At 40.7% G+C, this 12,348-nt stretch overlaps 1 protein-coding gene across 1 annotated transcript; it reads left to right on the top strand.

Moving 5' to 3' along the window:
- The first annotated feature begins 2,079 nt into the window (after positions 1-2,079).
- On the top strand, positions 2,080-10,806 carry Gnat2 (G protein subunit alpha transducin 2). The gene is made up of 8 exons (XM_026402802.2): positions 2,080-2,197; positions 4,362-4,404; positions 4,646-4,787; positions 5,706-5,863; positions 7,999-8,127; positions 8,369-8,498; positions 10,028-10,181; positions 10,616-10,806. The coding sequence occupies exons 1-8, from the start codon at positions 2,080-2,082 to the stop codon at positions 10,804-10,806; spliced, it is 1,065 nt and encodes a 354-aa protein (XP_026258587.1).
- Positions 10,807-12,348: the final 1,542 nt, after the last annotated feature.

Here is a 12,348-nt window from a genome sequence, read left to right as displayed (position 1 = left end):
AGGGAGCAGAACCAGGTTCTACCTCCCACTTTCTTGTCCCACTGGTCACAGCTGCACATTTCCAGCTCTAAAAGGGAAGAGCAAGTTAAATCTTCTTAATGGTTCTCCAGGTTGGCTACACATGGGAATCACCTGGGGAAAATTTTAAATTTTCATGCCTGGACTGTACCCTACACCAATTAAATCAATGTTTTTTTTTTTTTTTTTTTTTTTTTTTTAAAAAGCTCTCCAGTAAATGCCAACGTACACCCAAATTGAGAACTGTTGTAGGCCAGGGTTTTCCAAACTTGCCAGATGACAAAAATTATTTATATTAACTTAAAATACAGTTTCTCAGGCTCTGGAATTAACATAATTACTGACACCTACTGATTCTAAGAAGTACCCTTTTAAATTATGAGTACTTTTAAAACATCTTTGAAAGCAAGGTGATCTTCCAGTCAGTGGCCTGTAAGACTTCATGAAACAGAAATAATCATGCCACGTGAATTCTCAGGATGAGGCAAGCTTGGGGGGAAAACAATTCCCTGGGGCAGTACTTCCCAATCTTAATATCCTTAAAGTCACTTCTTTTATATATTTATTTTTTAGTTGTAATTGGACACCATACCTTTATTTACTTATTTTTATGTGGTGCTAAGGATCGAACCCAGGGCCTTGCACATACAAGGTGAGCACTCTACCACTGAGCCACAATCCCAGCCCCTTAAAGTCACTTTTGATCTTGTTAAAATGCACTCTGAATTGGAAGATCTGGACTTAGGCCCGCCCCAAACTGTGCCTTTCTAACAAAATTCTAGGTCATAATATTGTTGGTCGTTACACTACATTTTGAGTAGCAAAGTTGTAAAGAATCTTGGCCTGAGGAGGCTCCACCCATGACTCATTTAAATGAAACAACGACATTGAGAAATATGACCAGTGGAAATTTTTCGATGTCTGTGAGGTGACTGCACCCTCATTTCTCCCTGGTTAAGGCAACTGGATGAGGGCCAGAGTGAGAGCTGCCCCAGCCTCAGAAGACTAAGTCAAGACTCCAGTTGCCACAGGAAGCAGAGTTTGTTGTGTGAGGCAACACAAACCCTTCTCTAAATACCAGCAATGTTCACTTGCCAAGTTAAGTTGGGCATCAAGCAGCCTTGATGGGTCGTGGGTAGCAGTCCTATTCTCTCTATCACGGACCCTTTTCCTTTCACTTATTCATTCACCAACTCTTGGATGAGAATGCACTAATAAACTACCAGTTCTGAGGGGTTCAGAGATGAATCAGATTTAGGTAACTGACCTTCAGGGGGAGGAATTCACACTGGCAAACAGATCCTTAAACACGAAGAGCTAAATGCTAAAAACAGAAACACAAGAGATGGGCCCACACAAAAGAACAATGGTAGTATCTTCTTGGAGCAACAACCACTGGAAAAGCTGCATAAAAGTTTCCTAATCTTTCAATCTTTTCAATCCCGAACAACAATTCTTTGCCAGAACCAGTCTGCTCTGATGCAAGAGTATATTTTGATTTATTGAGGCCCTTGAAACAAAGACCTTGTAATCTAGAGGCCCAGCATGAGGAATGCTTCCTACATTTGTGCCCCTAACCTATAGCTCTACAATGCAAGTAATTCCAAGGGCACAGGTGGCTTTCAGGAGACAAGATTCCCAAAAGGATGGAGGTGGGCATATTTCATTCCAAAGAGCTCCAGTACCTACCTGTACCCTTCCCTCCTGTGTCAGAATCTGAATCACTTCTCTCATTACAGAATGTTTGATTGAGTCTTTGCCCTTTGCTTATTGGCAAAGCTCTTAATTGGCTTGACCCATCACATTGCTAGACATAAAGACTACAATCCCTAGACTAAGACGAAGGTGTCCAGTTGGGGTAGGGAGTCTCAACCAGGGGAGGCAGGGTACAACAACCTATAGCCCACTCTGTTACCCAGCCACATGTAAATCAATTTTAAGGAAGCAAGAGATCGATACTCCATCTGGACTTAGTTTTTCCTTTTCTTCCATCTCACATATAGGAAAGTTTACAGGAGAAGCCTAGAAGCCAAGGACATAGCTGAGGAGGGAACAGCAGAGATGGGGAGTGGAGCCAGTACTGAGGACAAAGAACTGGCCAAGAGGTCCAAGGAGCTAGAAAAGAAGCTGCAGGAGGATGCTGACAAGGAAGCAAAGACTGTCAAGCTGCTATTGCTGGGTGAGTGAGAGGCAAAGAAGAGCCAGAGAAGGGGAAGGTAATGCTTCTTCCTGTTTTCCTGGAGGGCAGGTGTTTCAGCCCACCCCAAGGGAGGAGGGAGGGCAGACCAGTTTCCCTCTTCCCTATCCAGTCTCAAGCTAGGAGTTAGGGAGCTCTAGGGCCATTTATGTGAAGTCTATATAGCCACTCCAAGGGAACCCAGAATTCCAAAGCTACTGGAATTTTTCTCTTCTTCCTTGAACTAGTAATAATCCAAGAGTGAGGTTAAACCCACCATCTCCAAATGCAGCACTTCATTTCGATTTTGCAAATCCAAGAACCCTAACCTTGCAGACACTTACCCAATCTGCAGTGAGAACTCTGGTCCAAAATCAGACAGGACCTTCCCTTACCAATGGATTCAGCAGTTCTGCCATACAATCCTCCTACATAGTCCCAGGCATAGATCCACTGGTTCTTGCCAAGTACACTGGTTCCTTCTGGCTTTCAGTAAAAATTTGGAAGTAGGGAATCCTGATGTGGGAGGAATGGGATCTTTATCCAAAGAAGTCCCCTCCTGTTTTCTATTAGGTAACTGCCTCTAAAACCCCTGACAGATGGGAGGTTCATCAACTTGATGAGCTCCTAAGCAGATCACTGGTCTGTACTGAGAAAATAAAAGCATCTCAGTGGGTCAGTCAGGGAAATTGTTCATGACCATAAATAGAACCAAGACAAGAAAATTGACAACAGGCTTAAGGAAAAAAAACAACAAAACAAAAAAGCACCAGTAGTACCACAGGAGTAGGCTAGCTAGAGCAAGTGGGGCCTGGATACCTGGGCTGTGTTTCCAAGCTCATAAGGAGCCTGGGAATTGAAGCAGCAAGCTAAAGCAAGTCCTTTTCTCAGCTACTGTGGCACAGCCTAAGGACACACTAGAGGAGCATCTCTATAAGCTCAACCCAGGTTCCGAGAAGCTCAGAAGTTACACAAGGGGAAATGGAGGTGGTGGGGCCACTGAAAGACCTTTTAAGCTTAAAGCAAATTCTAGGTTCAGAATAAGCAGCTTAGAGGGAACCAGCACAGGCTAAGTGGTAGGAGGTTGAGGGATCAGGGTAGCATGGAGTAAAGGAGGGTCAAAGGGAATGTGAATTTTTTGTTTGTGGTGCTGGTTATTGAACCCAGGGCCTTATGCATGCAAGGCAAGAACTCTACCAACTAAGCTATATCCCCAGCCCAGAATGTGATTTTTTTTAATATTTATTTTTTATTTGTAGTTGAGCACAATACCTTTATTTCATTTATTTTTTTGTGGTGCTGAGGATCTAACCCTGGGCCCCACACGTGCTAGGTGAGCACTCTACCGCTGAGCCACAATCCCAGCCCAGAAGGTGAATTTTTTTTTTTTTAACTACATGTATGGTGTTTATTTTGCTACAAATCTATGTAGAATGAAAGGTACATTGTGAAATGCCATACTCGTCTGTATTTAGGATCTGAGCAATTGCCTAGATGTTTGAGAAAATAAAAATGTGGATATTATTTTATTGAATGTTTTTAGAACAGAATGCTACTTTTTCCCCTCTGACAATAATCATTTGATTCTTTCTGTTTGCCCAGAAGGTGAATTTTTGAAGTGGAAAGAGAAGAGAGCATTAGGATATTTTAGTCAATAAAGGGAACCATAGAGAATATTCCAGTAAAGAGGCCCAGCTTTCTCCAGTCCTACTCACTGAGTCAAAAACAGTGAAAAAATGTGTCCAAGGAATTCTCCTGAATCAATTAGTGGTTTTCAATGGGAGGTTTTTGACCCTCAGGAGACATTTGGGGAGTATCTGGAGCCATTTTTGGTTGTCACAACTAAAGAGTGGGATGCTGCTGATCTGTAGTGAGTAGAGGCTAGGAGTGCTGCTAAATATCCTGCAATGCACAGAGCAGTACCCACTAAAAAGAAAATCTAGCCCAAAATGTAAATAAGTGCTGAAGTTGAGAAATTCTGCTCTCAACCCAGGGCAAATGGCCTGAGCTCAAGGAGACAGAAATTGAGGGCAGCAATCATTCCTCTAACAAATTCTCCCCTTACAAGGCTCCCAAGCAAGCAATGGCTCTGACTCCTCACAGACCATCTACTGGAATGTTGGGGAGAACTGGTGGAAACTGGAAGCATAAGCATTTCTCCTTCCAGGTGCTGGGGAGTCAGGAAAGAGCACTATCGTCAAGCAGATGAAGTGAGTAGGAACAAAACCCCAAAGGACTGTGGTTGGGGGAAGTACTCAGAGGAACCAGTGGAGGTACTCAGAGTGAAAGGCTCTTCAGCCTCATGGAAACTGAGTATAAAAACCTGATTCCCACTCTGCACTTTGGGATAGCAGAACTAGAGAGATGGGGTTCTTATGACCTTTTAAGTCCCCCTAGATTCCCAATCCCTTAGGTCTGGTTATTTAAAAGCTGGGTGTCTGCCCCTTGAAGGATCATTCACCAGGATGGGTATACAGCAGAAGAATGCCTGGAGTTCAAGACTGTCATCTATGGGAATGTGTTACAGTCCATCCTGGCTATCATCCGGGCTATGTCCACACTGGGCATTGACTATGCTGAACCAAGCTGCGCGGTACGTGATTAATCTTATGTGGTTAAGGGTGGAAGCAAGAAAGGCTAAAAAAAAAAAGAAAAAAGAAAAAAAGAACACACACACACACACACACAAAAGACCAACAATGAGGGAAATTGGGTAAGAAAAAAAATTGCTTAACTAAAATCCCATATGCCAAATTTTAAATCCTAGTCCAGAGAAGTAAGCAAACCTCACTTTTATATTTACAAAACTGTTCTCTGCTTCTCCCCGCCCCTACTTTTTTTTTTCTTTTGGTACCAGGGATTGAACTCAGGGGTACTCAATCACTGAGCCACATCCCCAACCCTTTCTTGTATTTTATTTAGAGACAGGGTTTCACTGAGTTGCTTAGTAACTCTGTTGCTGAGGCTGGCTTTGAACTCTCAATCCTCCTGGCTCAGCCTTCCGAGTTGCTGGGATTTACAAGTATGCACCACTGCACCCGGCTTCTTCTCCCTTTTTGTCTTATTTTACCATTTAAATTGCTCTTCTTGCCCTAGTCATGAAACTTTTAGAAGCTAAACCCCTAGTTCTAGTATGAGCCTTTTCCTAAATTTAAACCATTGAAAAAGCAAAGGCCTGTCTTCCATCTTATTTCATGGTCAATGTAGCCTTTAAACTTCCAGTCTCCCTACAGTAAAGGACACACATTTTGTGGCAGTCCACTTTCAGACTAAGGATAGAAGCTGGGAATAACAGAGAAGAAGCACCTATGATCTCAGCTATCCTATAGGCATCCCAGGGCTGGATATATTGCCCACTCTACATCTGAGGAACACACTTAAAAGTTAAAGTGTGCTTTAACTGGAGACTGCCACATTTAACCACTGGTGGCAATGCAAAATGCTTTCCATTCAGCAGTGTTCCTGGAAAGCTATTGCTCATGTCATTCTCAGCCAGGTTTCTGTGTTACAGGATGATGGGCGACAGCTCAATAACCTGGCCGACTCCATTGAGGAGGGGACCATGCCTCCTGAGCTGGTGGAGGTCATCAGAAAGTTGTGGAAGGATGGTGGAGTTCAAGCTTGCTTCGAAAGAGCTGCAGAATATCAGCTCAATGACTCAGCATCCTAGTAAGATTCTGACTGGGGAGGAGGCAGGATGATGCTTAGGCAATCTTCCAGGATTGCCTTAAATTTCTGGCATAGAAAGCTGGAGACCCACACAATAAATTTAATGCCACACAGGTATCTGCCAGTTCCCACCACTCTGCATTACCACACACTGGCTACAAATCAGAAGAGACAAAATTCAAAACAGAGGTGCTCTACCTAGTAGCCCTCAGCTCTGTTCTTTTTAAGTTGAACACTTAGCCTCTTCCTTCAGAATCAAAAGATAGCCCTGTAGTTCTGCCACACACTCTCTCAGGAGACATGTAATGCATTGAAGGCTCTTTCAGGGTTGATTTTTCAAGTTGGTTTACTCAGGCTCTACTAGATAATCAAGCAGGAATCAAAGTTTCCTTCACCATAGCATCTATGTCAGAATATTAGGGCAGGGGACTCAGAAACCACCAGGGCAAACCAAAAGAAGGTGATCAGGAATCAGAGACTAGCAACTTTGCAAAGCTGCTTCCAAAAGACACAGACTGAGACCGAGTTATCAAGTGTGTCTGTAACAGATGTCATAGATGGGCATGAATTTTGCAATTAAACAGACCTGCATTAAATTCCTGTTTGGATCATTTACTCTCTCTAGATTGCTCCCTTTCCAAGGCACAGTCCCTGCTAGCTGTACCATGTGTACTGTCTTGAGATCCTTTACACATCTACACGATAAGCCTTCAGGTAGATAATACTTTTTACTAGTCCTAGTTTATAAATGAAAAACCATTTCAGCGAGGTCACATATGTAACTATCAGAGGCTAGATTTGCATTCAGTTCAGCTTTCTTAGAGCATACCACAAAGTCTTTTGATCTCAGGCAAGTTATTTAACTCTTTAAATTTTCCCTTTAATTATAAAATGGGAATATTCATCTTGAAGGTGTATGAGGTTCAATGAGAATTTTAATGTTAAAATACCATGCATACATTAGGCATTAGTGTTAATTTTCGTTCCCTGTTTATCTCAGTCATTTCATTTCATATCTGCCTTCTTCCTATCTTTTCTTTTTTTGTTTTTGGTACTGGGGATTGAACTCAGAGGCACTCAACCACTGAGCCACATCCCCAAACCTGTTTTTTGTATTTTATTTAGGGACAGGGTCTCGCTAAGTTGCTTAGGGCCTTGCTGAGTGGCTAGGGATGACTTTGAACTTTTGATCCTTCTGTCTCAGCCTCCTGAGCCACTGGGAATACAGGCATGCTCCATTGCACCAAGCTTCCTCTCCTTTTAAAAAAACTCTTACTTTTCATGCCAATTTTCAAAGATATACAAAAGTGGACTAAAATAATGAATCACCTAGTTTCAATAGTTAATTCATGGCCAACTCTTCATTTACCCCTACACTCAGTTACTTATTTTTGCAGTACTGGGGATTGAATCCAGAAGTTCTCCAAGCTATATCCCCAAACCTTTTTTGAGACAGAGTCTATTGAAATCGCCCAAGTTGACCTCAAATTTGTAATCCTTCTCCCTCATCCTCCTGAGTAGCTGGGATAATAGGTGTGTGCCACTAGATTATTTTAAGGCAAATCTCAGATATCATTTCATCCTATAAACTATTTCTAAAAATATAAGGATTTTTTAAAAAGAAAAGCACAATATCACAATATTTAATAATACCTTAATATAATTAATATCCAAATCAGTGTTCAATTTTCCCCTATTAGCTCAAATGATTTTCCCCCAATGTGATTCAGGATGAAGTCTATGTATTGCCTTCATGTCTTGTGTCTCTAGTTTCTTTCAGTCTACTCTTGCCTCATGATGGAACTTTGTTCACCCCATTTAAACCAGTCAATCTCATTCAGTCTAGAAAAGCTTGCACTCACGCAAAAAAGATCCAAGGATAATTTAATCTGATTTGACTTAAATTGGATGGAACTCCTGCCTAAAATGGGCAGTCCCTTAGCCCATTGCTTACTTTTTTTTTTTTTTTTTGAAGGACACATAATGGTTTGAAAGAAAGAATCCTAGATTTAATTATATGGATTCCAGTTCTGTTTCCATCATCATTACTATGTGACTGTGGGCAAGATGCTTTACGTTTCTTCACCTTGGTTGTGGAGAATGTAATGTTATCAATACAAACCACTTTTCTCTAGCTACCTGAACCAACTGGACAGGATTACAGACCCCAACTACATTCCTAATGAGCAAGATGTTTTGAGATCTAGAGTGAAAACTACAGGCATTATTGAAACCAAGTTTTCTGTCAAAGACTTGAATTTCAGGTGAGTACAAGATTCCCTGGGGTATCTCAGATACACATGTGTAATCCTAAAAAGGAACATGGGCATGCTTCTAGGCCTTTGCTGAAACCCAATCTAAATTACTGTCCTACTTCTTTCCCTTTTCCTTTCTACTTCTCATTTTGCTGCTAACTGACTCCAAGTAGCCACTTTGGGAAATTAACACCAAAGGCATGTGGGTCATATTCTGGGCATACCTATGAACATCTGCTTTCTCCCACAGGATGTTTGATGTGGGAGGGCAGAGATCTGAGAGAAAGAAGTGGATCCATTGCTTTGAGGGCGTCACCTGCATCATCTTCTGTGCAGCGCTCAGTGCGTACGACATGGTACTGGTGGAAGATGATGAAGTGGTAAGTGACTTTTCAACCAAACAGCTTTAGTAGGACAAATTTTTGCCGTAACCCTTTCTCTAAGCTTGTGTCATCCCAATGCCCCAAACTGAGTGACTTGAGGGAACTCTAACAATCTAGCTGACCTCTCGCAGACCAATGAATGTCTCATGTAAGCAATTCTAAAATACCTCTTCTGCAGGTTCTAGGTTAGTATTTTAGAGCTCTAGATTTACTAAGAATGAGATTGTCTCAGATTAGACATCAAAGTATTACTTAACTATCACAAAGCTCACCAGAAGATTTCAGTATTTTTTTAAAAAACAAGGTAAGGGGTATAAATCTCCCAGATAGAGATGTTGAGCTACTAACCTCACTTCAGAAGCCTAGAAATGTACTGTGTATCAACAGAAGTAAGGTGACACTAGTAGACCGGGTTTCTCACTTGCCAACTTAACTGAAAGCTGGGGAACCACCTGAGGGGGAACCACCTGAGGTGGTTCCCTTCAACCTGTGAAGTTCTGTAAGAGTACTGCAGGACAAGTATCAGATCCTGGGCAGTTACATTCTCTGAGTATAAGACAGATAAAGGATGTCAAAGGTGTTGAAAACACTAATTTCACATAAACATCTGCTTCACAAATGGAAGCCAGCAACCTACTCATTGAAAACATTCCATCCTCCTATTCCTCACTTCAACTTCAGCTCTTTTCCATTCCCCTTAGAAGCTCAAGTTCACATTAGAACACTCTACATCTTCAGCCAAAATATTTTACAACACTATTCAGTTTCCAACGTCTCTTCTATCTTTAACCTTGATTTCTGAGGTTTTTAAAGAATTTTGTAGGAGTAGTAAGAGTGAGATAATGCTACAAATTTGATCTTTCTTGCTTTATTAGATGACTGAGCTCAAGTCAGGTATCAACCTACTTCAGGTCCCTAAAGGCCTGTCTCCTACATGCTGGCTAGTGTGGGCAATCTGCAGACTGCACATATATAGCACCACTTCTCACTCTTTCAGAGTAGCAATCACAGAAGGAAATAAAAAGAGCAGAAGTGCTTGTGGTGTGCATTGGGAAGTTCTCTAGCCTTCAACATGTGGCACTAGAACCAAAGTATACCTGTCATGTTCCTGTCCAAACTTGAGATCTAGGACCCTATTATTGGCAGTATTTGTGGATGTTGAAGTCCTTGCTGGTGTCCTGGCTGCCAAAGAGGTGCATAACATTTATTGTATACCTATATGCTAGCCACTATACAGATACCATTATATATGCCCTCATTTAACTTTCATGATAACAGTATAAGGGAACTGAGACTCAAGAGAAACTCAATAATTTCCCCAAGTTATACAGCTATTAAAATGATAGAAATGAGGTTAGAAGGAACCCAGGTATGTTGGCTTTACTCCACATTAAAAAGAGAAAAATTGTTCCCGTATCTATCCTTTTACATTTCGAGTATTGGTTATCTAAGGGCAACAAAAATGAAAGCAAACAACCAACCCATAAACCCAATCTGATATCTTCAATGGTGTTTCCTTTTACTAGAATCGTATGCATGAGTCTTTGCATCTGTTCAACAGCATATGTAACCACAAGTTCTTTGCGGCTACTTCCATTGTGCTCTTTCTCAACAAGAAAGATCTTTTTGAGGAAAAAATCAAGAAAGTCCATCTCAGTATTTGTTTTCCAGAATATGAAGGTAAGTGTCAAGGGCTCCAGACAACAGTGATATCTTTTTGTAGTAACTAGCAACTAACTGCCTCATTCCCTATGCTAAGGAGATATAAAGGACCTTGTCTCAGGGGAAGCTTAGGCATTTAGTTAGAGGTTTAAAATAAAGATGTGTCTGAAATACAGCAAATTTTAGATGCATGAGAGCACTGACTGTTCAAAGGATACCTACCAGAAACCAAAGGTAGAGACACAGAGATACTTCCCTCCTCAATTTCCTTGGTCTACTCAAGTGAGAAACACTGGATGACAATAGGCTGAACCCCTGTTCCAAAAACAGGCCCCCAACTGTATTTGTCTAATACAACATTTTAAGGATCAAATTGGCCACCTAAAAAGTGAACAAGCAATAGACAAGGATTTATTCAGCCCACTTCTTTACTATTTTTTCTGGAAAACCAGGGAACAACTCCTTTGAGGATGCGGGGAATTATATCAAGAACCAGTTCCTTGACCTCAATATGCGAAAAGATGTCAAAGAAATCTACAGTCACATGACCTGTGCTACAGATACACAGAATGTCAAATTTGTGTTTGATGCAGTTACAGATATCATCATCAAAGAAAACCTCAAGGACTGCGGGCTCTTCTAATCTTCACCAGTCCTCAGGTATATGTTCTGTAAACAGGCTTGGAATCTGGGTAATTTCAAGCAGAAAATTATGGGTCAAAATACTATAACATGAAAAATGAATCCATTCTCCAATGGATATGGAGAATGATGCGGAGTTACAAAAGTATCTTGCATCATCTTTTTAAAGTGGGATAGCTGGTGCAGTTTAAAGAGTGCAAGGCTAGGACTCATAACATCCAGGTTTCAGTACTGACTCTACTTAAAGAATTGAATACTATGAACTCTTCAAATCTCTCATCTATAAAAAGAAGCTAACTTCGCAACCTATTTCACAGGGTTACTCTGAGCAGCACAAACATAACTGAAGGGAAGGCACATAAAAGCTGCTATGGTTAATCACAAAAAGCAAGCCCATATAAATCTGCAAAATTTGTGAAATTCACCAACTGGCTTTTAAAATAAACTATCTCAACAAACTACCCCAAGTAAAACAGCAAGCCTTCCCTACAGTCCACCAAAAAACTATTTAATACAAAACTTGAATAAACCTACCAGCCCCTTTTTACTAATAGATCTCTATGTGCCTTAGCTCAAAGATACAGATCGCTGGGTAAGAAACGTGAGTTTTTTAGTTTCTAAGGCATACATCCAAAAATGATTATCTTTAATAAGCACAGCTTATCTCTCTACCCTCAGGCTGCCAAAAAGACTGTTTCCTGTATCTGTATTAATGACTGTTGAGCTATATAAGATACTTTATGACTAAACTTGGAGGACATCAACATACTCCCACTTAAGATAATTTTATTGCTGCCATTTCTCTATCATAGAATTTAGAAGTGAGCAATTTTTAATTTCTCATTTCAACTGCTGCATGTTTCAGGAGAACAAAAAGGCAGCTGAGCTTGCTTTAGGCACTGGAAATCTTTGCTGTTAGGTTCATGTGATACTGGCTGAGAACAATATTTCCCCAAACCCACCAAGGAGTAAATTATTCCTTTGAACTCCTTTGTGAGGAAACAAAGCTTGCATTTATCTTGACAGGAGGTGGTGAAGTCAAGTATAGATTTAGCATTTACAACTCCTAGTGAGAAAAGCTCTTGGCAACCAAGATTTAACATATAAAAGAAAAAGTCAATTAAATGAAAATCTGCTCTATGCCAGAAACACCCATTCACACTTAGGCTGCTACTATCAATATTAATACCAGAGAGGCATATAAGGCTTGATATACAATGAAGAATAAATCTGCAGCTGTTAAAATTGAATCCAATTAAGTCTTTCTGATTTCCTTTAAAAACAACTCAGGAGGAAAATTATGGGAAAAACTAATCTGGCTATATCTACTGACAATTAAAAAACTTAAGCAAGGATTTTGAGTCTGTTTTGTTATTATGGATCTCTCTGGCAGTTATGATGAAACCGATGGACCTCTTAACAGAATATATTTTGTTTGTTTATCTGAAATGAGGTCTCACTATGTTGCCCAGGCTGGCCTCCCACTCATTGGCTCAAATGATTGTCCTGCCTCAGCCTCCTAAGTAGCTGAGACTACATATAT

Source organism: Urocitellus parryii, chromosome 11 (genome assembly GCF_045843805.1).
Source record: "Urocitellus parryii isolate mUroPar1 chromosome 11, mUroPar1.hap1, whole genome shotgun sequence".
NCBI lineage: Eukaryota > Metazoa > Chordata > Mammalia > Rodentia > Sciuridae > Urocitellus > Urocitellus parryii.
Note: the sequence above shows the minus strand (reverse complement) of the source record. Positions and strands in the feature narration are given on the sequence as shown.